The following is a 27757-nucleotide window of genomic DNA, read 5'->3' as shown; positions in this document are numbered from 1 at the left end:
TTATTCTTTATTCTAAGGAATGCTTCCTGGAAGGGGTGAGGAGAGGAATACATTGTACAGGTGATGGAAGAGCAAAGATATCAGGGACAAATTCTTTTCAGAACAGCGCCCCCAACCCTTTTTGTTGTCCTCAGCATTTATCACCGTCCAGAGATTTTTTAGGGCCCGGCCTGCCCTCCTGCAGCCTTCTCAGCACTGTGTCCGTTTGGTGTCCCCTTTTGCATTTGCTGATTGTTTTTAGTGGACATTCCGTTTGTGACGTACAACATTTTCTCCCATATGGTCATTGATAGTTTGCATTTCTTTTCTGCTGACACTCACCTGTCAGGGAATGTCTATTGGGATTAGGGGTTTTCCCCATTAGTGTTTGATTTTGCTCTCTCCACTCCCTCATGTGATGAGTTTTCTTATACTAGCTTCATGGATTTTGCATGTGCAAAAGCCTTTTAATTTTATGTAGCCAAAAAGGCCTCATTTTGGGGGGCAGTTTTTTTCTTGCCCTTTTTAAATTAAGAAATATCTCCCTGGCTGTAGTTGTGAAAGATCCTGTCATTTTCAGAAAACCTTGCAGCTCTTGTTTAGTCATCCTTAGTTCCCTTCCCTTGCTTCCCCCTTTACAATCTGAATTTGTTGGGTTCTCTGTGCATCCACATTGGTCTCTCTAGTAACTTACCTTTTCTTCCTCTTTTTGTATCTGCTTGTGTCTTCAGAATTTCATTCTTTGGCACTCAACTGTGGGGGCCAAATTTAATATAGAGAGAGTTAATTGGGTGGCTCACCGTAATATTGGGGTTCTGGAAATAATGAGGGACCTCTAGGTCCCTCCCCTCTGAACTGACTTTTTAGAGATTTCTCCCAGGCCAATAAGAAAGGAGCCTAACAGCCTCTTTTCCACAGAATAAGCAGGTTTTATTAATGGGAATAAAATAAACCACAAAGGTGAAATTAATAAAATCAAAGCCAAGGGAATAGGGAAAAAGAACTTCCAGTTCAGCTAATTCAAAAGAGCAGGGCTCATATGTTAACTCACCACCTGGAGTTCGTAGCTTCAAGGGGAAACAGCTTTGCAATCAGGGCCCACAGGATAAAACTGCTAAGAAAGAACCTCTTTCTCGTCTGCTCCTACAGCTCAAACCATCAGAAAGAAAGTGACTCCTGAAAGAGACTGAGCTCCCCTCAGCGAGCATTTACTCTCCCTCCCCCAAAAGGCGACATCCTTCAAACTGCCCATGGAGAGTGGTTTCTCCTGCTGACATTAGCAGCATAAGTCACTCAGGACAGGCCAGGTGTGGCCCATCCCAATCAGTTTGCCAAATTCCGTGATTTTACCACACCTCTCTCTTGTTTAATCTCCTCAAGCAGAATATTAAGTTTTTGGATCCTTTTCCTGAAAGCACTGAAATTTGTACTCCCTAAATATAAGTTGGGCCTATGCTCAGCTTTCCTCTCCTCCATCAGTGATGGGTTTAAAGTCATTTATTAAGCAGCCACTGTGTGTCAAGCACTGGTAAGGAAAAGAAAACTGAAAACCCCCTGCCCTCAAGTAGCTTGCATTCTTTTGGGAAGGTGGAAGGGAAGGAAATAAGCATTTATATAGCACCTACTATGTGCTGGGCCCCGTGCTAGGTGCTTTTACAGCTATGTTCACATATATGTTCATAAAACATTTCTCTTATTATTTGTTTCTTCTTGCTGGTTTTTTCCCCCCATTTTTTGAAGAAACTCTTCATTTCCCCAATAACCTCAAAAGTAGAGCTGTTTTTTTCCAGCCTTTTCACCTTCTCTGCGGGAAAAACAAACCAGGCCTATGGTGGATGTAGAGGTGCTCTCTGGTTTTAGAAACAACACAAACACTGGACACCGCAAAGACTCCTTCTTGGCCTTTGTCTTTGGTTGCAGTGAGATTCTCTGGCCTCAGTTGTTCTTTTTGGTTATTTTCCTGACAAATGGCGTCTTTACCACGTCTCTTGTCTGTGCCGAGGCTTTGTAGTGGCAGAAGTGATTTGTTCTAGAGAGCAGCTCTGTCCCTGGTCGTGGCTTCATTAGTAGATTGTTGATTTCGAGCCAGGGGTGCTCTGCTGATCTCTCAGGGGATTTGAAATAGCAGCTGGGGGACCTTGTTGTTAACCTTCTCATTTCTCACTGCAGTGTCCCTAGACATTTCTTTTCTTCAGCGTCCCAAGATCTTGGTTAGGTAAAGACCCAGAATTGTTTAGCCTTATGGAGCCAACAGCTTGAGCTAAAAGAATTGTCTGGTTATATGTTATATTACTCCTAAAATAATGTGGTCTTTCATCATATTTTATTAATATCTCATAATCAGGAGAAAGCTGTTAAATTTCTCTTTTAAAAATTTCATCCTAGATATAGAGCTTGCTAAAGTCTTATAGGTTTTTTTTTTTGGAGGGGGTAGTTTTGCTTTTTTGGAGATAAAACTTTAAATTTTTCATTTCTTGTTTTCTTTTTTTTTTTTTTAGTGAGGCAATTGGGGTTAAGTGACTTGTCCAGGGTCACACAGCTAGTAAGTGTTAAGTGTCTGAGGCCAGATTTGAACTCGGGTACTCCCGACTCCAGGGCCGGTGCTCTATCTACTGTGCCCACCTAGTTGCCCCCCCCCTTTTTTTTTTCATTTTTCATTTCTTAACATAACATCATCTCATTAAACCTTGGTTACAATAATACTCCTGTTGTTTTTAAACCTTTGGTTAAGAAACAGGAAGGTAGTGCTGAAGTTGTGTGATCTTTGTAAGGTCAGTAAGTAGTGGGGCTGGGAGGGCAATGGAAGCCGGCCTGGGTCTCCACAAAATGACGGGCTCCTTGTCCAGATTCTTTTAGTACATGAGGTTGGATGGTTTGCTGTGGCCCCTTCCAAGGTTAAGATTATGGAAGTCTAGGTCAAGTTCTGTAAGAAATAGGTCGAACAAAAGCTCACGTTCAGCTGGAGCGCTAAGGGAACACCCCCTGGACTTAGGAGGGAAGCAGAGCCCTCAGAAGGTGTGGGAGGAGAGTGTTCTTAGTGAGGCGGCCCTTCCTGATGGGTGAAGGTGGGAGAGGGTGAGGAAGCTCAGGGAGAGGCTGGTCAGGGACTCTTGGGTGTGACGTTTGCCATCTGTGCCTTACCTCTCACTTTGTTTTTCCTTTTACAGAAAGAAATTCAAGCCATGAGCCAGTGCCATCATCCTAACATTGTATCTTACTACACATCCTTTGTGGTGAAAGACGAGCTTTGGCTAGTGATGAGGCTGCTGAGCGGAGGTAAGGAAGGGCCCCTTTTGTTGGGACGTTGTCCGGTTATGTTTGAGTGTGAGATGAAGGGGTCAGGAGATAGCGGCCTCTCTCTTTTTCCTAGGGGGTGACCCTTCTTCCCTTGCCTGCATCCTTGTTGATTATTGGAGCCCCTGCAGCGTGCCCGGTGCATCCAGGTGGCAGCTTTCTTCTCCCTCAGGAACACCAGGTGTTAAGGCAACACGCCTCCTACGTGTCTCTGGTTTAATTTTGTGGGGAGTGAAGAGATGGGCTCCGTGGTGGTGCAGTCAGCCTGCAGGGAGATCTCAGTGGCGCGCCACGGGGCCCGGTTCCAGGGTGCTCTTCGTCCGTCTTTGTCAATAACTTGGAATGAAGGCAAAGATTCATGTCGGCGTGAATCCCCACGCTTCCTGAGCTGAACTGCTTTCTAGGATGAGAGAGGCGTGACAGTGGACTGAGTGCACATGCAGGCTGTGCTGCCAGCAGAGCTAGCCTGGGGACCGGGGGAGGCACCGGAGGTCCTGCTGTGGGAGGCACCCGGTCCTCTTCAGAAGACAGTTTGAGAAGTGAGAGTCCATCCAGCATCACAGCGATTGGGGGGAGGGGGAGAGGCAGAATCTTCCAGACTATGTGGTCAGAGGATCAGGTGAAGGAAATTGGGGTCTTTGGCCTGAAACAGTTGAGAGTCCAGAGGCCATCACAGGCATCTCTGCCTGAGGCATAGCAGCAAGGCAGATTCCAGTGTAGAAACACCTCAAAGAAAATGAGGAAGAACAAAGCCTGAGGAAGAACATACAGTAGGAGCAGGACAGAGCTTTTATATTAAAGTTCTCTAACTCCCTACCTCTTGAGGCTCACATGGGCTTTCTAGTCTATCTCATCTACCTTTAGGCAGTGAAGTGATGGCGGATAATTATTTTGGTTTAAATATATGAAAGGGGAAATGTTATTTTTTGTATTATCCAAGTGTTATCCCAAAGTAGGTGAAATAGATATTTCTTAAGATATATTTCTATATTTAAAACACTAGATAAGGTGCCACATCAAAAAAGAAAAATTGATAATCGCAAGAAATAGGTAGGAAGACATGGCTGCTGAGAGAATGCGTTGTCCTAATGTGCTGAATCTTTCTCTGCCGTGACGTTCATTGTCCATTGCTCGGGATAGATAGAAGCCTCCCAAGATGGGCCTCGCCAGTTTTATGGCTTTAGGTACCAAGCTGCTAAGAATTCTTATTTATCAGACAGTAGCAAAAATATTTTCTGACTCGACTAAGTTCTGAGTGGCTCAACATTGTGCTGACCACTGATGAGTGAAGTTTTTAGTCAGAGCCCCTGATTAAGACCATTGGTTAAGGCTTGAGGATTGCTGGCAGTCTGTGTCAGTGGAAGGGAGATCACAGGTCCTTGAGATGCTGAAGTATCTCAAGTAGGAACAGGACCCAGGGCTCGGTGGCCCAAGCTGGAGGCATGGGGGTCCGGCCACGGCAAGGAGCATCCGCAGACAGTGATAAAGCAGAGTCCAATGGACTCTGGTCTAAATTTGTGCCCACTTGTATGCAGATGTACATTTCTCGGACACTCTGCTCAGGTTATTTTAGTTGGTGGAATTCAGTTCTGTAAACATGGTCAGCGAGTTGGCCGAGAGGTTTTCCGTATGTGTCATTTGCCTCCTTGTGACATGGCTGTAACTCTGAGTTCTCAAAGGCCGTGGCAGCAGAATGTCAGCTTTGTCAAGTTCTACCAAGCGGGATGGCTTTTGAGGCTGGGCCTGCTGCCAGAGCTGCCTGGTGACCGGGCCTCATCCCCAGCATGTTTTGACCACTGAGTGATGAATTCTTGTTTTGTGGCAATGCACAGAACAGATAAAAATTTGAAAAAACTGGCCCTCAGTCCTTTAGGTGACTGTAAGCTGAAGGTAAAAATCACTTCTTTGGGGAGATTCAAGACTCTCTTTACTGTGGAGTGAGAGCTTATCTCCACGGCTCTTTTCTAAGCAAGTTCAGGCCAGAGCATGATGGTAAGGTGATCGGGCCAATTAGCTTCACCCAGAGAGTTACCCTCAGTGCCTCTAGTTGTAGCCCAGCCCATTGTAGTAGGGTAGCTCCCAAGGAGGGCCAGGTGAGCGAGTGTAGGTGACTCAGGGCTACGCTGGGGTCTATTGCTGGAAGAACACAGTTCAGAAATAGCTTTGTAAGTGCTCTCTCTGCCAGGCTGTTTTTTCACACCATGACCGGAGTAACCTTCCTACAGTCCAGATCTCATCAGATATTTGGGAGGCTTAAAAACCTCATCTGGCCGGCCTCTGCTACATGTTCTTTCTGTTCTCATCTTTCTTGGCTTTTTATAAGAATGATCTATGCACATTGAGGACATACTTTATGAAAATATTAGAAGGGAACAGACTTTGCCAGATGATCATTGATAACAGATAATGTTTTTGCAGTTAGAGACTTTACTTAAGGTATATAAAACACAAGTTCAACTTTGTTTTCTTTGCTCTTGTATTTTTGAAAAATTGGCAGTTGTGCAAAATGTAGCTTCAAGGCCGATGGAGTTAAGTGCAGTGACCAGTCATGGTCTTGGATAGGATGAAAAATCACTTCCTTTCCTTCCAGAGTATACTCTCTCAGGCCTTGCCCCTGTCCTCATCTCACAACCCTTGACATCGTCCCCCAAACACTCTTTTCCTTCACTCTAGTTTTTGGTAATGCGGTGGCTTTGCTCCTTAACAGGGACAATCCCTTTGTACACATTCCCTTGTTCCCAACCTTGCCCATCTTTGCCAGCAGCCCTAATCTTCAGTCTCTCCCTATTTCCTGATCACCTCCCTGCTCCCTAAAAACATGCCCAAGTTCTCTTCCCACTGAAAAACTTCAGTTTTTTAGCTGGTGTGATTAAAGTTTAGAATCTCCCACTGGGTGGAGAGACAACTTCCTTTTTCTTTCTGGTGCCTAATATTGTCACAATCAATCTCCCCCAGTGCTAGATTTTAAAATTTCCTGCCAATTTGTTTTTCTTTGATGATGCCCTAATTGTCTTGTCATTGTGATTTCCCCCTCTCTTTGGAATATTAGAACCAGGACATGGGCAAGTTCAGCTTTTCTCAGCCACGTGGTTAGGCCAGTAAGGGGTAGTATTAGCGGGAACCCAGCAAGAGCTGTAGAGCAAGGCTAGGCTGGTGTTCCTTTGGATCGGGATAGTGTTTGGGGAGGAATTAGGGTCAGACCTAGGGGGCTGATAGTGAGGACCGGGGCTATACATGTGGTGAAAGCAAGCAGGTGCAGCAGGGGCCGTGTGGCCCTCTGGGTGATGGGGATGCCTCTTCCTGTGGCTCTGGGCAGAGGAGGCCTCAGGAACCCGAGGAAAGCTGCATTCGCTCAGTGCCAGGAGCACCATGTTGACAGGACTTCAGTACGTAAGGTTCTGCGTGCTCGTGGCGAGCCTGTGCATCACAGAGGGGACATCGTTTCCTTTCTTTATAGCTTAAAGTTCTGCAAAGTCTCCTCTGTGTCCCGTATGTCCGGGTTATATGTTTGCGATTAGGGTAGAACTCTAAGACTAAGAGGAAGTCTTTGGGGTTGGTCATCCAGCACGCAGACTTCTTTAAGTGGTTTCAGCCCTGCTTTTTCAAGTCTATAGATAGTGCCCATCTCCAGTTGGGTCTTAGGAATGAGGACTTGTCCATTACTTACTGAGTTGGGTAAAAAAGATGCATTTATACCCAGGCTGCCAAGACATTGATCAGGATGCTCTTTTCAGCGTAAGATTCTTAACTCTGCCAATAATGGAATTAGTTTAGTTAGTGATTAAAACACCCCCTTTATTCACCGTTATAGGGAAAAGGCCCGAGCAGCTTTAAATGGCTGCACTTTTTAGAAGCTATTGATTGACGCCTGTTTCCTGCATAAATGAGAGTACGTGTGGTACCTGGCTGCGTTGGTGTTCTTTACCTGCAGTAGGCAGTGGCTTCAGGTACAGTTCAGCTTGGGGTGTGGACGTCAGACTGGTTTTGAAATGTTATTTTCGGGGCAGCTAGGTGGCGCAGTGGATAGAGCACCGGCCCTGGATTCAGGAGTACCTGAGTTCAAATCCGGCCTCAGACACTTAACACTTACTAGCTGCGTGACCCTGGGCAAGTCACTTAACCCCAATTGCCTCACCAAAAAAAAAAAAAAAAAAGAAATGTTATTTTCAACAAGGAGGTAGGGATGGGCTTGGGGTCATAGCTGCACATTGAGTGACTTGTCAGGGCCTCTGTTGGGATGCCTGTGAGGAAATAAGGATGGAATGTGTTTGAGTTTTGCCTGCACAGCATATTGACTTACACCTCTCTAGTGAGCTTTTCTGGTAACTAATGCATGAGACCTTCCTTGTCTTGTCTGTAGCAATTTATTTAGCCCTTCTGAGGACTTGGCAGATGTAGTTTATTTGAACTAATTAAAGGATTTGATGAAGACTGTGGAGAAGGCTGGCTCTTGCCTTGGTCAGGACAGGGTGGAGAATGTCGGTGTGGTAGACTGAGGGCTGGCCTGGAAGTCGGGAGTCCTGGGTCTCCATGCCCACTCAGGCACTTCCTGGCTTTGAGCTGAGGCCAGTCAGTTTCCCTTTCTGTGGCCCTGCTTCCATCCATTGATACTGGGAATAATAATTCCACTTCCTATCTCCCTCACGAGTTGTGGAGAGGACAGAATGAAATGCAGAATGGAAAGGGCCTTGTAGGCGCTGAAGGAGGATGAGAATAAGGAGTAGCAAGGGTGAGACTCTTTCCAAGGAGACCGAGAGCACCAGTGGTCCTTCTTTGGGCGCTCCGACTTCTCGGCCGACGTGTGCAGCTTCTCCCAACTTTACGAGTGCAGCTAAGAAAGGTGTCAAGGACTGATGGTTCTAGTTCAGCAAAAGGGAACTTGGCCTAGCTTGGCTTGCCACAGATGACTGTCTATCATCATTGAGCTTCTGCTGTCATTCCTCTTTTGGAAAAGGGATCGGGTTGTGCCACACCTTCCGAAGGGCCTTGTTGCTGGAGTCCAAAGGACACTCACCCTGGATGTTCCACTGGTGGTTTTTGTTTTGTTGTTTTTTGCTTTTTTTTTGGTGAGGCAGTTGGGGTTAAGTGACTTGCCCAGGGTCACACAGCCAGTAAGTGTTAAGTGTCTGAGGCTGGATTTGAACTCAGGTCCTCCTGACTCCAGGGCCGGGGCTCTATCCACCATGCCACCCAGCGGCCCCCCTACTGGTGGTTTTGACAAAGGCCCTCCCAGGAGGGCGAAAGCTGACTCACACTGATGTCTTGACGACTGACGATTGACTGTGGCCTTCAGCTAAATGCCAAGGGCTTTCAAAGGAGAAGAATCATTTATGCACAAAGAAGTAGGTTTGGAACAATTAGCTCACATGAGCGTCTGTTACAGGGGACCAATGACACGTCATCATTCACCTTATTTGCAGATGCTCTCTTGGCTCTGCTTTAGAACATAGTCCTGCAACATAGAGCACCACAGGAAGCTGCATTTTGCCGTGCCTTTTGCTCAGCATCTTACTTGATTTTTTCCAGGATTGCTAACTGAGGATGCTCTGGCATTTAGGGTTATTGAGGGCTTTAACGGTCAAGATTTTGGGCTTAGCCTCAGTAAATTTAGTCTACTTATTTTGTAGTCAGATCCAGGGCTAGCCAGTAGCCAGTGAATTCTGTTATTGAAGCCTCCAGCTTATGTTAAGACCAGCATTTGTCTGTATGACTCATTCAGAAGTAGCTCGCATTTTATAGTATCAGTTACAGCGCTGGAAGAGAAGGGGTGTGTAGTGGGTAGAGAAGTGACCTCAGAGTCAGGAAGCCCTGGGTTCAAGGCCTTCCTCTGAAAGGGGGTGCAGGGTGGGGAGAAGAGGATCATGTTCCCTCATTAGGACCAGAAGTGGTCTTCCAGGGTTTCCAGAGTTCTCTATCTGGAATGGCTAAATCTGTATTAATCAGAGGCGTGAAGAGACGTCTGTACTCAGCTCCCACTCCAGGCCCTTTCCAGCCCTGGGAGTCAGAGGGCACAAGAGAAGAAACTGCTGGGGCTGGCCAAAGGCATGTCATCCAGAGGAGCCAGGTTCGTGTGAGTTTGAGAAGATTAAGAATGACAGGAAGAGGGGGCAGCTAGGTGGTGCAGTGGATAAAGCACCGGCCCTGGATTCAGGAGGACCTGAGTTCAAATCCGGCCTCAGACACTTGACACTTACTAGCTGTGTGACCCTGGGCAAGTCACTTAGCCCTCATTGCTCCCCCTTCCCCCAACTCCACAAAAAAAAAGAAAGAAAAAAGAATGACAGGAAGAGCAGGACCTCGGAGCGATCGTTCCCAATGTTGGTGACTGTAGGGGCACAGAGTCGGATGGAGTCCTGGGGAGAGGGAGTAGCACGATTGCATGTTGTGTTTATAGGACCCTGACTTACAGCACTCGGGGACCTGAAGTAAGCTGTTTGCCAGCCTCAGAACAGGGAATGTCCCAGTGGCCGAGAGAGGCCTTTGCTCAGCAAAGGGAAGGAGATGATCCAGTGAGTGGGTTCTGAACTTGGGGCCCATAAACTTATTTTTAAGATCATTTCCTAACTGTTTATTTTTTTAGTATACTTGGTTTCCTCTGCAGTCCTACAGATTTTATTTTATGCATATTAAAGCTTAAGAAGGGGTCCAAAGCTTTACCAGCAACTGTCGGGAGACCCATGACACACAAAGGCCAAGAAGCCCAGGCCTCATGCAACAGAAGATGCCCGACACTGACCAATCCCAGGCACCACGCGGCTGGGCCCGCCCTTTCTCTCTTGGGCCCTCTAGCCTTGTTGGGGTTGTGAAATGTAAATGTGAAATCCTTCACGTGGGCTAAGAAAGTCATCTTCACAGGACGAGGCGCAGGAAGAATGGCTGGATGGGGGTAGTTCAGAGGCTGCAAACCAGGGGCAGTGGTGTGGGAGCTGCAAGAAGCAGATTTCAGCTTGATCAAATGGAAACCTTCCTAATAGTCAGAACCAGCCAGAATTGGAGTGTCGGTTTCCCTTTCACAGAGAGCTTCAAAGGAAGTTTGTTGAGGACAATGGAGAAGGACCTCTGTCCTATAGGATTCAGACAATACAGCCCTGGGGGTTCTGTCATTCTGAGTGGGGCTTTATGTCACTGGGGAGATTGAACTGGATGGGTACGTTGTAGTCAAAGGCAGCAGCGAGAGCAGAGGCCTATGTGCCAGTGAGAACCCAGGGCAGCCACTAGTCTGGTTTTTCTGCAGGTCAGACTAAATATTGAATATTGGTATTAGAGTAGAGTAGCAGAGATCGTGGAGGGACCTGGAGGCCGAGCGGAGGATTTAAACTTGATTTTGTAGACAGCGTGGCACCGCTGATGATTTGGGGCAGAGTTCTGTGCCCCAAGCCATAGCTGAACCATCAGTCAGGCTGTGCTCTGAAGTTTGCGGTCCAGGCTGGTGAGAGAAGGAAGCCGGCCCGGGCAGTTGAAAGAGAGGGGAGTTGGGGAGATGGATGATGGCCAAGGTCTCCGGTGCCACGCGACCCCAGAGAGGCCAGAGAGAAGGGCTGGCAGAGGTCATCATGAGCTGTTACCTCTGACCAAATAGATGTGTCAGCAATAAATAATTAGGCCAGAAAAGGAAGGCTTAAAACTCCATTTGGAATTTGTGTTGCCAAAGGTTACATCCAGCTGGATAGACAGGCACACAGATGATCCCTTGGCTCGATGGCTGCCATCGTTCCTGGTACCATTTCTCACCAAGTCTCACTGGGTGTTGTCCAACTTTTCAGTCTGGTCCTACAGAGTCTGGCTTAGGAGTAAGCCGAAACTAGGATGCGGGGACTTGGTCTTTAGGGTCTAAGAAAGGAGTATATTTGTGGGTCTAAATATGGATGTTGTTTCATGTCAGAATGAAAGAAAGTTTTCAGGGAGTAGAATCTGTTTAGCTTGATATGTACACATGTGTGGATGTATGTATTTGCTTGAGATATCGACCTGTGTGTGTATATCAAAATTTATAGTTTTATATTGTGATAATATGATCAGTCAACAAGTTATTTATTAAGCAACTACTGTGTGCCAAGCACTGGGGGTAAAAATATAATGAATGAGTGAACTCCTCCTTGCAAGGAGTTAGGGTTGCGCTACAAAGGATGACCTGCAAAAACTTTGTAGTGGCATTTGCTTTTCTGTAGCCAGAATCATCTTTTTGTTTTAACCCCATTAATGACACCCTAGAGAAAGAAGGTAACCATGGCCCCGTCCCCCCACCCCCCAAGAACCCCCTCTGTGGTCCGTTCACATGACTTGCTGGAAGGCTTGCTAGCATACTAGCCCCAGAGCCTCCTGGTTGGTTATCGGGTTCTTTCAGTGTGGACAGACAAGGCAGGTACTCTTGTTTATTTATTTGCTTTGTTTTTGTTTTTGTTTTGTTTTTCTTTAGTGGTCACCAGTGACTTGGTCTTCAGAAATGATCAAATATACCGGTTTTTTTGTTGTTGTGTTTTTTTGTGAGGCAGTGGGGTTAAATGATTTGCCCAGGGTCATACAGCTAGTAAGTGTTAAGTGTCTGAGACTGGATTTGAACCCAGGTCCTCCTGACTCCAGGGCTTAGTGCACCATCCACTGTGCCACCTAGCTGCCTCTAGATATAACTTAAAAAAAAAAAATTTTTTCCCCATATAAATATTTTATTATTTTCCAGTTACATTTAGAGATAATTTTCAACATTTGTTTTTATGAGATTTCTAGTTTCAAACTTTTCTCCATCCTTCCCCTCCCTCCTCCTTTCCCAAGACAGCAAGTAATCTGATATAGGTTATATATGTACCATCACATTAAACATATTTCTGCATTAGTCATGTAATGAGAGGAGAATCAGAGCAAAAAGGAAAAACCTCAAAAAAGAAAAACAACAACAAAAACAATAGAAATAGTATGGTTCGATCTGCATCCAGATTCAACAGTTCCTTTTTTTTCTGGATTTGGAGAGCATTTTCCATCATGAGTCCTTTGGAACTATCTTGGACCATTGTATTGCTGAGAAGAATCAAGCCTATCTAGATATCACTTTTAATCTTGTTTGATTTGAAAACAAATAGCATCTAAGCTGTTGAATGTCAGTTATAGCTTTGCAGAATCTGGAAATATGGTCAAATTAGAATGAAGTAAATTTATTTTTAGAAAACCTACAAAAAATTTAGGGAATCTCTTAGCCAGTGGGATTTCCTTTTCTAGTCAGAAGAAAGTTAGATTCTCCCAAATGTAATTTTTTTTGTTAGCTTTTGTGTTTTTTTTTTTTAGTGAGGCAATTGGGGTTAAGTGACTTGCCCAGGGTCACACAGCTAGTAAGTGTTAAGTGTCTGAGGCCGGATTTGAACTCAGGTATTCCTGAATCCAGGGCCGGTGCTTTATCCACTGTGCCACCTAGCCGCCCCTTTTTTGTTAGCTTTTACAAAATAATTTTTCTGTAAACAAATTTGACTTTTAATTTAGTAATATTACTTTGAAATGGAATTTAGTAAATCCAAAACAATTCAGTTTATCCTCATCTTTGGAGCCCATAGAGATAAAATCTTCAATCATCTGTTGGGTCAAATAGATGAAATAACTTTGATTAGATTTATTAGTCTGATAACTTGATAACATTTCATTTAAGCTGTAAACATAATGGCATCATAATCATAATTTGTAAATAATAGCTAACATTTGGGTAGTGCTTAAGATTGGCAAAACACTACAAAAATCTCATTTGCTCCTCATAATACTGAGGCAGACAAGAGTTAAGGGACTTTCCCAGGGTCATACAGTTAGCAAGTGTCTGAGACTGGATTTGATCGCAGGTCTTCCTCACTCTAGACCCAGTGCTCTCTATAAACTCCACCTTATTTGGGGCTACCAAAAACCAAGGCAGTTACTAGTATACTTTAAGCTTAAGCACTCTTGAACTCATAACTAAATAATCACTTGTAAATTTTATTGGCTCCCAACTGTGATTAAAGACATTTTTAATCAGTAGTTTTAAAAATCTTGTTCTATTGTTCTATTGAAAAGAGAAATAGCTGGTAGGTATTAAAAAAAAAAAGTGACTGCAACATAGAATCACAGAATCATCCCTATCCCTGGTAGAGTTTCAGGGACCTTCCAAAGTCATAGACTTCCAGAAACTTAATTCAAGGGTCTGTTTTATTTCTGGTTCCTGTACAGTGCTATTTCTGGGATATACTTTAGAACCCTCAGTCATCTTCTTTACCAGGAAAGGAGGTGCAGCAGTGATCTTGTCAGTGTGTTGGGTCAGGCTGGCCTAGCTCTACCTTGTAGGTAGCTTAAAAGAAAATTGGCAAATTGCTCTCGTTGCGGGGTGGGGGCACAAAATGTGCTTTTAAAATAAGCTAATGAGTCCGAACTTGTTTGTTCATCTCTTTCAACCCCAAAAGAGTTAAGTCTGACAATGATCTTAGAAAAAGTGGAGTTCCCTCATTGGTCAGCTGTCTTCCTCTCTTGCCCCCTCTGCTTGAAAACCTGAACAAACTGAGCCCAGAGCCCAGAACGTACCACTTGAGTCTCCTCTGTCCTGTGTGCCCACCCCCAACCTTTCCTCCTTGCCGTCAAGAAGACGGCTCTTCCCTTCTCTTTCCTAGAGAAAATAGAACATGGGCAACATGCTGAAGGTTTTCTAGAGACATTGGTTATTGACTGGTCTTTATGTTTTGTTGTATTAACTGGTATAAGGAAGACAAAAAAATTAAAATATGTCAATTGTTACAGATAAGAATGGTGTGAAATCTTTTTCATTTGGGAAAAACAAAACACAATGCAGCTGTCCTAAATGTTGTATTATAAACATTGTTTAAAAATGATTCTTCTCCCTTAAAAGATGTGACTGTGGCCATGGTTATGTAGGTGAGAACAGCTCATTGGGCAGTTTGGCCTTTCCTTGGTGACCTGTAAGCTAATCCGCACGGTGTGCTATTGGGGGGGATGGGGGAAGCATCTGATGATGCCTGAAACCTGTTTGCTGGTCTTATGGCCAGAGGACTCGATGGGCTTGTTTTAGGTCATTAATCTGGCTCTCCCTTTCAATGGAGGGGCCCAGTTCATCTTGGAATCTTTAGTGGGACTTGGTGGTTGGGTTGGGAGGGTTCCAAACCATTTTAAATTTAATAAAGCTTTAGCATATTTCTAGTCTGCTCCTATGTTTGGCTTTGACCCCTCTTGGTTATTATTGACAGTCAGGATTAGTGTTTTGTGTCTACACCAGGCATGCCTTCATTTGCTAACCTTTAAGCACCTACTATGGATAGAAGGTTGTGTGAGAGGTATAAAAATTATGGGGTATTATGCACATCGAGAAGTAAAATATAGAACAATTTCTGTTTGGTGCCTGGGGGCACCCCCTCTACTGCCCCAAAGAATGGCTACCCCAGGTAGAAAGTAATGTCTGAGTGCACATCCCCTAAAACCAAACCTTCTCCATTTCTACAGATGCACGTATTGTTAATGCTCAGAGGACACAGTGTAAAGGCAAAGGCCTTTAATGAAACGACAGAGTAAGAAAAAGAAGTCTTACACCAGGTGGGAAGAGGCAGCTGGTGGTGCTGTGCGTAGAGTGCTGAGCCTGGAGTCAGGAAAGCCAGAGCCTGGATAGTTAGCCTTGGGCTCCCGGAGAAATCGCTGACCTCTTCCAAGTCAAGTCGGCAAGCCAGCACCAGATTGAGAGCACTGAGGAGGAGGGGTTCAGAGAAGGGCCAAAGACAGTCCCTGCCCTCAAGGGACTCACAGTCTAATGGGGGAGACCACAGGCAAGCTAGAGGCAGGATTAACTGAAGCTAGTGTCCAAAGGAAGGCTCGAGAAGAGATTTAGAAGCTCTGCTGAGTTGAGTAGTGGGGTGAATAAGGATGGCCGTGCAGCAGGGAGGGCCTAGTTGAGATTATGTATGGGCCCGGGCAGCTCCATTTCTTGATTTTCTCCTGCTCTGTTTAGCAGCACCAAGAGGAGGAATAGACGCAGCGGATGGTGGCCGTAATCCAAGGCTGAAGCTTGGGATAAAGGATCTATGGGAGAAGAGGACAATGGGGAGTAGAGCTGCTTCACTAGCTGGGCAAGGGGGGCAAGGGAGGAGAGTGCACCTAGGGAAGGGCTTTTGGCTTGGGAAAGAACTGAGCAATGTGAGGGGGCTGGGGTGAGGATGAAGAACAGGGTTCAGGGCTGCAAGTCAGAGTGCGTGAACATGGAAACGGAACTCATGGGTGGTGCCAAGACCCAGAGTATCCCCTCTGACTGTGGCTGTGATGGGCTGGAGGGGTCAGTCATGGGACATGAGAGCGTTGAGGAATTGGGAGGAATGGGTATTGGAGGGGGTATTGGTCTGTGTGTGGGAGTCCCCTAGGGTAAGGGCAGGAGCTGGGGAGGAGAGAGAGGTCTTGGGCGGGCACTGACCTCATTGTGGAGGAGTCTGTAGACTGGGTGATAATTATATTTGGGACAGACCTGCAATGTGGAGGAGTTGCTGATTGGTGACCTTGAAGTGTCAGCGGGGAACAAAGAGGTGGTATAGCATAACACCCCCCCCCCACCTTGTGTCAGGGACTAAGAGTGAAGGGGTAGGGGCAGCTAGGTGGCACAGTGGATAGAGCACTGGCCCTGGAGTCAGGAGGACTTGAGTTCAAATCCAGCCTCAGACACTTAACACTTACTAGCTGTGTGAGCCTAGGCAAGTCACTTAACCCCAATTGCCTCACAAAAAAAAAAGAGTGAAGGGGTGACTAGGAAGGCTGTGTCCTCCGGGGGGAGCCAGGTTTCAGGGAGTGCCAAAAAGCAAGGAAAAGGCTGAAGATAAGAGCTCTTTTGTTTCCTATGGGACTGGTGTTCCAGAATGAGGTGTAGGGTGAGGTAGGAGCTAGGGAACAATCTGTGGGGAATGGAGGATGGAGTGTGAACAAGAATAGCCTGGGGGTTCAGAATCCCTGGGGAGGGGCTAATGGGCCAGGAATATGTTAGTCATTGAGGGATCCCATTCTGGTAGATCATCATTATTCCATTTGTTCAAGCCTAATTCTTAGGCAGTTTTCTTCTGAGAGCTTTTGTATCTCCTTTTCCATTTGGCTTTTCAAGTTATTGACTTTTTTCTCATGACTCTCCTGTATTGCTCTCATTTCTCTGTCCATTCTTTCTTCCACCTCTCTAAATCTTTCTTCTCTTCCTTCTGCTTTCTCTTTAAAGCCCCCTCCCCCCCTTTTTTTTTTGGTGAGGCAATTGGGTTTGAGTGACTTGCCCAGGGTCACACAGCTAGTGTCAAGTGTCTGAGGCCGGATTTGAACTCAGGTCCTCCTGACTCCAGGGCCAGTGCTCTATCCACTGTGCCACCTGGCTGCCCCTAACGTCCCTTTTGAGCACCTCCATGGCCTGAGACCAACTCATATTTTTCTTGGAAGCTTTGGATGTAGTAATGCCCCTGAGGTTCTTATTCTCTTCTGAGGGTGCACCTCGATCTTCCTTTTTGCTAAAAAAACTTTCCCAACTTTCTTTGCTTGCTCATCTTGCTGTCTTTTACTTGACTTTGAACTCCCTCTTACAGTGGGGCTCTACTTCCAAGCTACACTGTCCCAAACTTCAGAGGGTCCCAGGTGCTTCAGTCTGAGGAAGGGCAGAGTTTGCTCTCCCTGGCCTGTTCTCTGGTCCGAAGATAACTTCACTCAGCTCTCTCCTGACTTCAGTTGCCTAACCAGTATTTAGTGACCTGCTGAGCCTTAGGGCCTGGGTGTAACAGTGGGACATACCAAGACCAAAGGACAGGCTCTGACTTCAATCAGCATGGAGATACACATTCATTTGTGCACAGTAAATGTTAAGTGCTTTCAGGGATTGAGAGGAGGCATAGGTAACTGGGAGCCAGTGCAGGGGCAAATTGATTGTCTGCTCCTCCTGCTTGGCCACATTCCCAAGCCCTGCAGATGCTGAGTCGCTGAGCCCAAAGCCTGTGCGGGGCCTCCAGGTAAATCCTTGTGTCCTCTGGAAAGCCAAGGAGGGTGCTGATCCCATCAATAGGGGATGGACTTTAGGATGGAGGAGTCTGAGCCCAGAAAATCGGGACACTAGGAAGGGGATTAGCAAGAGGCCTATATAGAGAATGAAGGAACAACACGAGGGAGTTAAAAACTAAACAGCCCTGCCTCGAGGAACTTCTCTTCTATTGCAGGAAACAACAGGGCACAAGCATGGTCATTGTGGGCCGGGGAAGGAAGTGCTGGGATCCCCAGGGGCTTCCTGGAGGAGACTGCTTTTGAATGGAGTTGAAAGAGGAAGGAGGGAGCGCATCCCAGACACGGGCTGGGCACAGCTTGTTCCTAGGCCCAGAGATTGAAGATGGAACAGCCTGGGTGAGGAGCTGCCAAGAGGCCAGTTTGGCAGGAGCTTAGAGTTGAGGGCAGAGAAGTAATAGCCACTAAGCCTGGCCAGGTCAGCCGTGGCCTGACCGTGGAGGGAGCCTCCAGAGCTTTGGAGTAACAGGCCCTCAGAGCCCCCTCCAATTTACTTCCCTTTCTGGGCTGTTGAGGAAACTGAGTGTGGAGGCTTTGGGACTCGCCCAGGGTCTGGATTCAGATCTGGGCCGAGAAGTCGGAGTCCTCTTCCTTACCCCACTGGGGTGGGGTGGGATGCTATCAGCCTGGCACGATGGTTATATTTTATAGCTTAGGTAAAGCAGATGGGGCAGTTATTAGAAGGAGGCTTTACATTTACAGTAAGAGCTCAAAAGTATAGCGTAATCCTGTGGGAATAATAGCTTTAGAAGTTATGAAAAGCCTACTGTGTGCCAGATCCAGTGTTAAGTGCTGGGCATACAAAGAAAGGCCCCCCCAAACAGTCCCCACCTCAGGGGTCTCCCAGGCTAATGGGGGAGACCACATGGAAACAACTGTGTACACACAAGCTCTAGACAGGATAAATTGGAGATAATCAGCAGAGGGAAGCGCCAGCGTTAATTCAGGGGTCAGGAAAGGCTCCTTGCAGAAAGGAGACCTAAAGGAAGCCGGGAGGTAGAGGCTGCCCAGGGTGACGGCCAGTGAAAAGGCTCCCGGTCTGGAGGTGGAGTCTCACGTGTGAGGAGTGCTTGAGCATTTCCGCTGAAAACAAGTAAAGCTTGTGAAATTCCAAGCGAGTTTCTACCCCTAGCTTTAACTGGGACGAGTTCTTCCAATTCTGATGCTACTTGGTAGCAATTCTGTGTTAAACTGGCATTCAGTCAGTAAGCATTTATTAAGTGCCTGTATGCCGGGCATTGTGCTAAGTTCTGGGGATTCAAAGCGAGGCAAAAGGCAGGGAGTTCACAGTCTCCTGGGGAGCCGTGTGTATAAACAAGCTAGATGCAGGCTAAGGAGGAGGTGGCACTACACTTAAGTATTCAGAAAGGCTCCCTGGAGAAGGTGAAAGCCAGGGAGGTCAGTAGTGGGAGCTGAGGTGGCAAGGTGTACCAGGCCTGGGGACAGCCAGAGAAAATGTCTAGCCGAGAAGTGCAGTGTCCTGTTCCTGGAACAGCCACTGGTCTCCAGTGTCACTTGACTGAAGATGGGGAGGGGGAAGGGGGAGGGGAAGAAGACTGGAAAAGGGTGGGGGCAGGGCTGGGGGGGGCGGAGTTTAGTTTGGACTTTGAACGCCCCTGGAGGCAATAGGGAAGCACTAGAGTTTGTTGTTGTTTGTTTTGAAGTGCACCATGACTAGGGCATGACTAGCATTGAATGGGATTTAAGTGAGAGTAGGGGAAGTAACATCCCACCTGTGCTTTAGGAAAATCACTTTAGTGACTGAATGAGTGGGGAGAGACTTGAGGCACTCAGCCTTCCTGGGAGCTATTGCAGTAGTCCAGCCATGACAAGAGGAGGACCTGCATCAGAACAGGGGCAGTGTCAGAGGGGAAACAGGGGCACCTTTGAGAAGTGCTGCAAAAGTGATGCTGTCAGGCTTTGATCCCAAATATGGGGGTTGAGAGAGAGGGAGGAGTCCAGGATGTTGCCTAGGTTGGGAGCCCAAGGACTGTGAAGACAGTGTTGCCCTCAGTAGTAATAGGGAAGTTTGGAAGTGGGGAGGGTTTAGGGGAGAAGAGTTCACTTTTGGATGTGTTGCATTTTTAAAAAATAATATTTTACTTTCCCCCCAGTTACATGTAAAGACAATTTTAAACATTCATTTGTTTTGTTGTTTCTTTGTTTTTGTTGTTTTTTGTGGGACAATGGGGGTTAAGTGACTTGCCCAGGGTCACACAGCTAATAAGTGTCATGTGTCTGAGGCCGGATTTGAATCCAGGGCCGGTGCTTTATCCACTGTGCCACCTAGCTGTCCCTAAACATTCATTTAAAAAAAATTTTGAGTTCCAAATCTTCTCTCTCCCTTTCTCATCTTCCCCCTCCCTAAGACCATAAGCAATTTGATATGTTATACATGTTCAATAATGCAAAACATATTCCCATGTTAGTCATGTTGGTGAAAGATGACACAGACCCAAGGCGGGGGGGGGGGAACCCCCCCACACACACACAATCAGAAAGTAAAAAATAGTGTGTGCCAATCTGCATTTAGACTCCATCAGTTATTTCTGTGGAGGCGGAGAGCATTTTTCATCCTGAGTCCTTTGGATTTATTTTGGATAATCGTATTGCTGAGAAGAGCTAAGTGTGTCACAGTTAATCATTGCAGTGTTGCTGTTATGTGTATAATGTTCTGGTTCTGCTCACTTTACTTTGCATCAGTTCCTGTAAGTCCTTCCAGGTTTTTCTGAAATCAGTTTGCTCATCATTTCTTATAGTACAGTAGTATTCCATCACAATCACGTACCACAACTTGTTCAGCCATTCCCCAGTTGTTGGGAATCCTCTTAGTTTCCAATTCTTTGCCACTACAAAAAGAGCTGCTCTAAATAATTTTATTCAGATTGATCCTTTCTCCTATTTTTTAAAAATCTTTTTAGGTTACATACCTAGTAATGGTATTCTTGGATCAAAAAGGTAGGCACAATTTTATAGCCCTTTGGACCTAGTTCCACATTGCTCTCCAGAATGGTTGGATCAGTTCACCACTTCACCAGTAGTGTACTAGGTGACATGTTGAGTTTATGATGTTTACTAGATATCCAGATCATGATGTCTGAGAAGTAGTTGGAGATGAGAGATCGGAGCAAGAAAGGTAGATTTGTCAGAGCAAAACACAAACTCAGATGAGGACAATACTCTCATATTGCCTCAAGAGGGAAGATAATTGGTCTCAAGACCAAAAAGCCTTCTTGGAAAAGCTCAAAAAGGATTTTAAAAATCAATTGAGAGGGGCAGCTAGGTGGCGCAGTGGATAGAGCACCGGCCCTGGAGTCAGGAGGACCTGAGTTCAAATCCAGCCTCAGACACTTAACACTTACTAGCTGTGTGACCCTGGGCAAGTCACTTAACCCCAATTGCCTCACTAAAAAAAAAATCAAATGAGAGAGGTAGAAGAAAAAAATGGGGAGGGAAATGAAAGCTACACAAGAAAATTATGAAAAAAGAATCAACAGCTTGGAAAAGGAAAGACCAAAGTAGATTTGTCAGTCCTCAGCATAGAGGTGATCAGCTTGGGCGCCTCGGGGATCACCAAGTGAAGTTGTATGGAGGGAGAAGAGAAGAGAGCCCAGCTCTTGGGACACCCGTGGTTAGTGGACGTGACCTAGATGAGGATCCACAAAGGAGACAGAAGCCGCAGTCTGATAGGTAGGAGGAAAACCTGGGGAGTGATTGGCAGGGTCAGAGGTTACAGAGAAGTCAAGGATGAGGAGTGAGACAAAGCCATTGGGGTTGGTCATGAGATCATTGGTGACTTTGGAGACATTAGAAACCAGATCGTAGGGGGAAGCAGGCTAGGAGAGATGCTCTTGCCAAGGGGGTTAGCTGCAAATAAAGTGACATATTATTATTAAAATGACATATATGTCCTTTCGAGGAATGGAATGGGGTGGGCTAGCTTAGAGGTATCCTATAGCCTCCCTGTAGAAGTGCTTGAGACCAGAAATGTAAGTGGGAAATATTTGACAAACATTACATTTTAAAACAAGGTCTGTCTGCGGCCTGAAGGGATCCTTATGTATGCATTAGTGACCCTGGTCCTGTTTGAGTCTACACCCCTGGACCTCTCTCTGAGGTTTCTTTTTTCAAGTCTAAATTACTGATTTCTAATTTTGTCCTGACAGAAAATGACTATGCAGTTTTCTTAAAATTTCTGTTTTATATGAAAGTGATAAGGAATTATATAATAAAAAATTTTAAATGGTTCTTCATGCACCCAGTGACTGAATCTATCGAGCCTGGGGGGTGGGAGGGAGAGGGGCAGCTGGTGATTGGCCAACAAGAAGAGGCCCACTTTTGAAAATGTTTATATTAGCATTTTTTGTAATGGAAAAAAGTTGGAAGCAAACTCCATGCCCAATGATGGTGAATGGCAGGGCAAGCTGTAATCTATAAATATGACATATCACTTCATAAGAAACATGAGCAATTCAAAGAAATAGAGATGACTTGTCTCCTAGCCCTCTGTTCCCTGCTGGGCCTAGCCCAGTGTCCAGCACGTGGTCAGCACTTCCTAAATGCATGTTGGTTCCTTTCTGTACTGATGGGTTACTACACCTGTGTCAAAGAAGATAGTTTTACATAGTGACAAAGCTCAGATCCTGCCCCAAGAGACCTGGAGCAGTGTCCAAAGGGCCAGAAGGACAGTTAATGCTTCTTATATTCAACATTATAAAAATGAAATGAGCAAAACCAGGAGAACAGTTTAATAAACACTGTAAAGACAGCTTTGAAATCTGTAAAAATTTGATCAATACGGTGACCATTCATAATTCCAGATGACTGTTAACGAACCATTACAGAGAGGTAATGGAAGGATCCATATCTTTTTTACATAGCCAATGAAGGAATTTGTTTGGCTTGACTATGTATATTTCTTACAAGGAATTGGTTTTTCTTTTCTCCTTTTTCCAGTGGAGTGGCAGGTAGAAGGTATAGAAAAATAGATTTTTGTTAATTAAAAAAAATTCAAATAAAGAGGTGTGTGTGGCGGGGAGGTGACAGAAATATTACACAAACTTTCAGGTGAGGTCTCTGTATTGTTTTGCTTAATTCTATTACTTTGTTACAAGAGACCTCTCACTGAGTTCTGGTAATGCTTAGATGTTTGTAATGAAAAAACAAAACACATCAATACAACTTTTCAAAAATTAAAAACCATTAACTATGCCCAAAGGGCTATGGGACTGTTCATACCCTTTGACCCAGTGGGTCCACCGCTAGATCTATATCCCAAAAAGATCATAGAGAAGGGAAAAGGACCCACATGTACAAAAATATTTATAGCCGCTCTCTTTGTGGTGGCAAAGAATTGGAAATCGAGGGAATGCCCATCAATTGGGGAATGGCTAAACAAGTTGTGGTGTATAAATGTAATGGAATACTATTGTGCTCTAAGAAACAATGAGCAGGAGGAGTTCAGAGAAACCTGGAAGGACTTACATGAACTGATGCTGAGAGGAGCAGAACCAGGAGAACATTGTACACAGTAACAGCAACATTGTGTGATGAACAATGGGGATAGACTTGGCTCTTAAAGTGCAATGATCCAAAATAGTTTCAAAGAACTCATGATAGAAAAATGTTTTCAACATCCAGAAAAAAGAACTGTGGATTATGAATGCAGATTGAACCACACTGTTTCTACTTTTGGACTGTTTTTTCCCCCCTTCTTTTGTGAGGTTTTCCCCTTGTGCTTGGATTCTTCTTTCACAATATGAGTAATGCAGAAATATGTTTAATGTGATTGTACATATATAAACTATATCAGATTGCTTTCCGTCTTGGGGAGGGAAGGAGAGGTGGGAGAAAAATTTGGAACTTAAAATCCTACGAAGACAAATATTGAAAACTATCCTTACATGTAACTGGAAAAAAATACTTAAAAAAATTAAAAACCATTTAGCTTATGTTGGTGCTGACTTAGCTCATATAAGCCATCCTTTATCTTAAATGGAAAACTACTGAATTGCATGTAAGATGACATGTACACTCCCAGTTGTTCTCAACAAGCATATCTTGGGGGATTCAGCTGGGAGTAAGCTAAGAGTTTGTATGATGTACTAAAACCAAATTTATCAACAAACTTTTTTTTAAAAGTCCAGTGCTTGTCTTGCTCTGCTCCACACCAACTCTTGCTCTCTCTTGCTCAGAGAATTCATTATTTTTACTTCTCAGTTCATCAGCCTCTTTGGCTCTTAGGATTTATACCTTCCTTCCACTGCAGTTGTTCACAGGGGTCTTTTCATATTTTAGGGCCTCACCATTTACCCAAACTGTATCACCCCAATGATTTGAACTCTGAAATTCTTCTGAACACAGTTTCCTGTTTCTGTCTTTTCTACTTCACTCCAGAGCCTCCCCAGAAAGGGCATCTTGCCACCTACCCTACTGAGACTGAACTCTGGGGGGTAATTCATTCCATTTTAGGTGCGCTCCCATGGGTTAGCAGCTGAGTGAGGAGCACTGCACTGACCTTTTATCTACCCAGCCTCACCAGGCTTCACTTCATGTCCAGCTCTCTGCCTGGAAGCCCAGCACACACATCTCACCACTTCCCCAAACTCCATGGGCTTCCTCTCTTCCCCCCTGTCCCAACCCTCCATTTTTGCTTCCCAGCTCTAGTTTTCACTTTAGGAACAGTAATTAAGGCACTACTACCATTGTCACTAAGGAGGCTTGCAGTCCCTACTTCTCTGTGACCACTTAGTTCTCATCCCTTGTTGCCATTCCCCCCCGGGAGGGTCCCCCGAGCAGAAGGAAAGCTTTCTGAGAGCAGGGACTGTCTCTCTTTTGCCAGTGCTGGGCACCGGCTTCGGCACACAGTGGTCATGGGATAAATGCTCATTCATTCTTTCCTTCTCACGGTGGCCTTCAGGCCTTTCTTTTCTTTGTTTTTTTTGGGGGGGCGGATTTTGGGGGGGTTATTTTTTGGTGAGGCAATTGGGGTCAAGTGACTTCCCTAGGGTCACACAGCCAGTAAGTGTTAAGTGTCTGAGGCCGGGTTTGAACTCAGGTCTTCCTGAATCCAGAGCCAGTGCTCTATCCACTGTGCCACCTAGCTGCCTCCAGGCCTTTCTTTTCCTCTCGTTCATCCAGCCCGTGAGCACCCTCACCTCCCATCCCAAGTCTGACCCTAAGGCGCTGCCTGCCCCCCTTAGATTCCTTTTCTTGGTGTCAGCATTCTGTTGTGGTAAGAACATTGGACTTGGCCTTAAGGATCTAGATCTGACACAAGAGTGTGTGTGACTGTGGGCAAGTCCCATGACCTCTGCCTTGGTCGGTGGGGGGTGATAGGCCTCACCTGCCAGGGCTGGTGTGGCTGCCCCGGACTTCACTGGTGGTGACTGGTGACGATGAGCCGCAGTCTGGCCTGGCAGCAGGCAGCGTTGGCAGAGGCTTGAGACCTTCAGCCATTGTGCTGCCCTTGATGGCGGTCAGTGCTCTTCCTCCCTTGCCAGTCCCAAACTCTGGCTCCTTGTGTACTTTCTGTCTCTTCCACATTTTTGATCTTGTCCTGCAGCTCTCCTGCCTAGAGGAAGGGGGAGGGGGGGAGCGGTCAGTGTCCTGTCCTGCTGGGCCCGTCCAACTCAGTTTATGGCCAGGTTGGATCGGTTCTTTTCTTGGGGACTGGTCTGGTTATCGCAGCTGAAGCCTTCAGGCCTTCCTTCTCTTCTTTATGTATCCCATTTACCAATGCGGCTCTCCTCTGGCCTCCCCGGCAGCCCTTCCCACTGGACTGAAAGCCGTGCACTGTGAGCCCCCTCTTGTCTTATCCTAGATTCCTCTCATCATCTCCTGTCTTGGTCAAAGCCCCTCCCTCTCTGTACTGCTTTGATCCCCGCCCCAGTCTTCCCTGAAAGCTCCCCCCCCCCCCCCTGACCTCTGATCTCTTCTTGCATCCCTCCCTCCTTTCTGGATCCTTCCATCCCTGTTGGCTGTTGCCCTGGATATCTCCTTCCTTTCTCTGAACACCTGGAGAACCTCAGCTACACTTGGTGCCTTCTCTCCCCATTCTCTCCTAAACCCTCTGAATTCTGGCAGTTACCAGAGCGCCAGTGCTCTCTTAATGGCCGTACCTCAGGGTCTTTGTTCAGTCTTCATTCTTCTAAGTCTCCCGGCAGCGTCTGACACCGTGGTTTGCCTTTTCCTACTGGGTGCTTCCTCCTCTTTGGGATTTCATGACATTGTTCTCTATTGATTGGCGAGTCTTACCACTCCTCCTCAGTCTGTTCTTGTGCGTGGCCCTCCAGACTCCTCATTTTTCTCTGTATTATCTCAGTGATCTCATTGGCCCCCGTGGGTCCAATTATCATCTCTACAGACAATTCCCCAGTGTGTATTTCCAACTCTAGTCTCCCCGATGAGCTTGTCGCACATCATCAGTTGCTTATTGGGCATTTCAGATCGGATGCCTGAGACACCTCTAAATCACCGTGTCTGAAACATCTCATTATCTCCGCTCCACTCTTCCCAACTTCCCTGTTACTGTCAAGGGCCCACAGCTTCAGAGTCATCCTCGACTCCGTTTTTCCTTAGGCCACGTATCTAGTCAGTTGTCAGACATCCTTTCTTTTACCGTCATGACATTTCTTCACAGACCCCATCTGTACTCACGCAGTGACTGCTCCGGTTCTCCTCCTCTCTTTCCTGTAGGTGTTTTCAGAGGCTTCCTGACTGGCCCTTGTCCTTCCCTCAGACTCTTCCTGTCTCTTTTTTCTTCAACACTCATCTCATAGGCCACTTTCTATCCCCTCAGTCCACTGCAGCCTCCTCCAGCATACATTACTTGTATGTGCCTGGAAACTCCTGGAGGCCAGGGCCTGGTTTTGTCTTCTTTTATCCTTACATTGCCTGGCGCATAATAAGCTCTTGGTAAGTGCCTGATGACTGGATCTTACGGACTCTCCCACCAAGTTATGACTCGGGGCCTCAGCTCATGGGGACCTCGGGTTATCCGGAGTTCTGGCGGCTCCCCGAGCTGGGGAGGCCGTGCCTACGGGTCTCGGGATGGACGGGGATCAGTCTAAGGCCCAGCCCCGGGCGTGCTGGTTTGGCTACAGGTAGACGGCTTTCTGGCTGACTCGGTTCTACAAAATCATCTCCCGAGGTCGTCACCCAGGCCAGTGGAGGCAGGTCACCGACCCAGGAAATGACCAAAGTATTCAAGGTGACCAAGTCAGGTGGGCCTGTTGTCAAATTAGGGGAAGGGAACCAAGGGTATTTAGCCTAGTAAAGGCCCAAGCAAAGGGACGAAGGGGCGGGATCGTTGTGCTTAAGCATCTCCAGGGTTTTCATGGGGGCTGGGCACTCAGCTTCTTTGGGCTGGCTCCTGCTTGTGAAATTTCCCATCTGTTGGTGGGAGTTGTAGGGAGGGAGGTTTTCCTTGAGGCCAGCGCCCCCTTCTGGAGACACCATTGCTGTTGCACCCTGCTCTGCTCCAGACACTTTCGAGCTGTCTGACCATGGATGGGCTGTGGAGCCTCAGCCTCTCCAGAATGAGGATGACGACCACTCCCCAGGGCTAGGAAACTTAAGTGGCATAATGACACGTGTGTGCACACTTGAAAGCTTGTTGCTGTTGAGAGCTGCCCTGCTCTCTGTGGGTTAGTGAACAGGCCCTGCTCCAGGGAGGGCTCGAAGAGCCTCTGCTGTCGAAAAGGTGCCGAGCTGCCTTACTCCGTCTAATGAGGAGAAGAATGACTCGATCTTAGACACTGCCTTTACCTCCTCCTTTTTCACATGGGCATTATGTACAACATCACCATATTAATCATGTTGTAGAAAAAAACGAGAATAAAAGAAAAAATGAAAGAAAGTGAAAAACAGCCTGCTTCAGTCTGTAGTTAGCAATATCGGTCCTGTCTTTGGACATTATTAGTCCTTTGGGATTGTCTTGGATCATTGTATGGCTGAGAGTAGTGAAGTCATTCACAGTTCTTCCAAAGTAATGCTGTCACTGTGTACAATGTTCTGGTTCTCTTCACTTCACTAGACATCAGTTCATAGAAGTCTTTCCAGGCTTTTCTGAAGTTATCCTGCTTGTCATTTCTTGTAGCACAATAATATTCCATCACCATCATATGCCACAGCTTGTTTAGCCATTCCCCAATGGATGGGCATTCCTTTGATTTCCAATTCTTGGCCACCACAAAAAGAGCTGCTTTAAATATTTTTGTACAAATAAGTCCTCTCTTTTTTGGGATGTCTTTGGGATATAAACCTTGCAGTGTTATTGCTTGGGTCATAGGGTACACATAGTTCTATAGCCCTTTGGGCATAGTTCCAAAGGGCTCTGCAGAATGGTTGGATCAGTTCACAACTCCACCAACAGTTCTACTTTTGTAGGTCCATATTTTAGAGTGGAGTGGGGGATCTCAGCTTGCAGTTCATTTTTTCTCCTCCCATATCTCTTTCAATGTGAGAACAT

At 46.1% G+C, this 27757-nt stretch overlaps 1 protein-coding gene across 1 annotated transcript in view; it reads left to right on the top strand.

Moving 5' to 3' along the window:
* OXSR1 (oxidative stress responsive kinase 1) overlaps window positions 1-27757 on the top strand; it is a 98632-nt gene that overhangs the window by 20608 nt on the left and 50267 nt on the right. The window contains exon 3 of the mRNA XM_043967564.1: window positions 3147-3255. Within this exon, the coding sequence (XP_043823499.1) occupies window positions 3147-3255 (109 nt within the window). The remainder of the gene's footprint in view (window positions 1-3146; window positions 3256-27757) is intronic.

Source organism: Dromiciops gliroides, chromosome 1 (genome assembly GCF_019393635.1).
Source record: "Dromiciops gliroides isolate mDroGli1 chromosome 1, mDroGli1.pri, whole genome shotgun sequence".
In the NCBI taxonomy this organism is placed as follows: Eukaryota; Metazoa; Chordata; class Mammalia; order Microbiotheria; family Microbiotheriidae; genus Dromiciops; species Dromiciops gliroides.
Note: the sequence above shows the minus strand (reverse complement) of the source record. Positions and strands in the feature narration are given on the sequence as shown.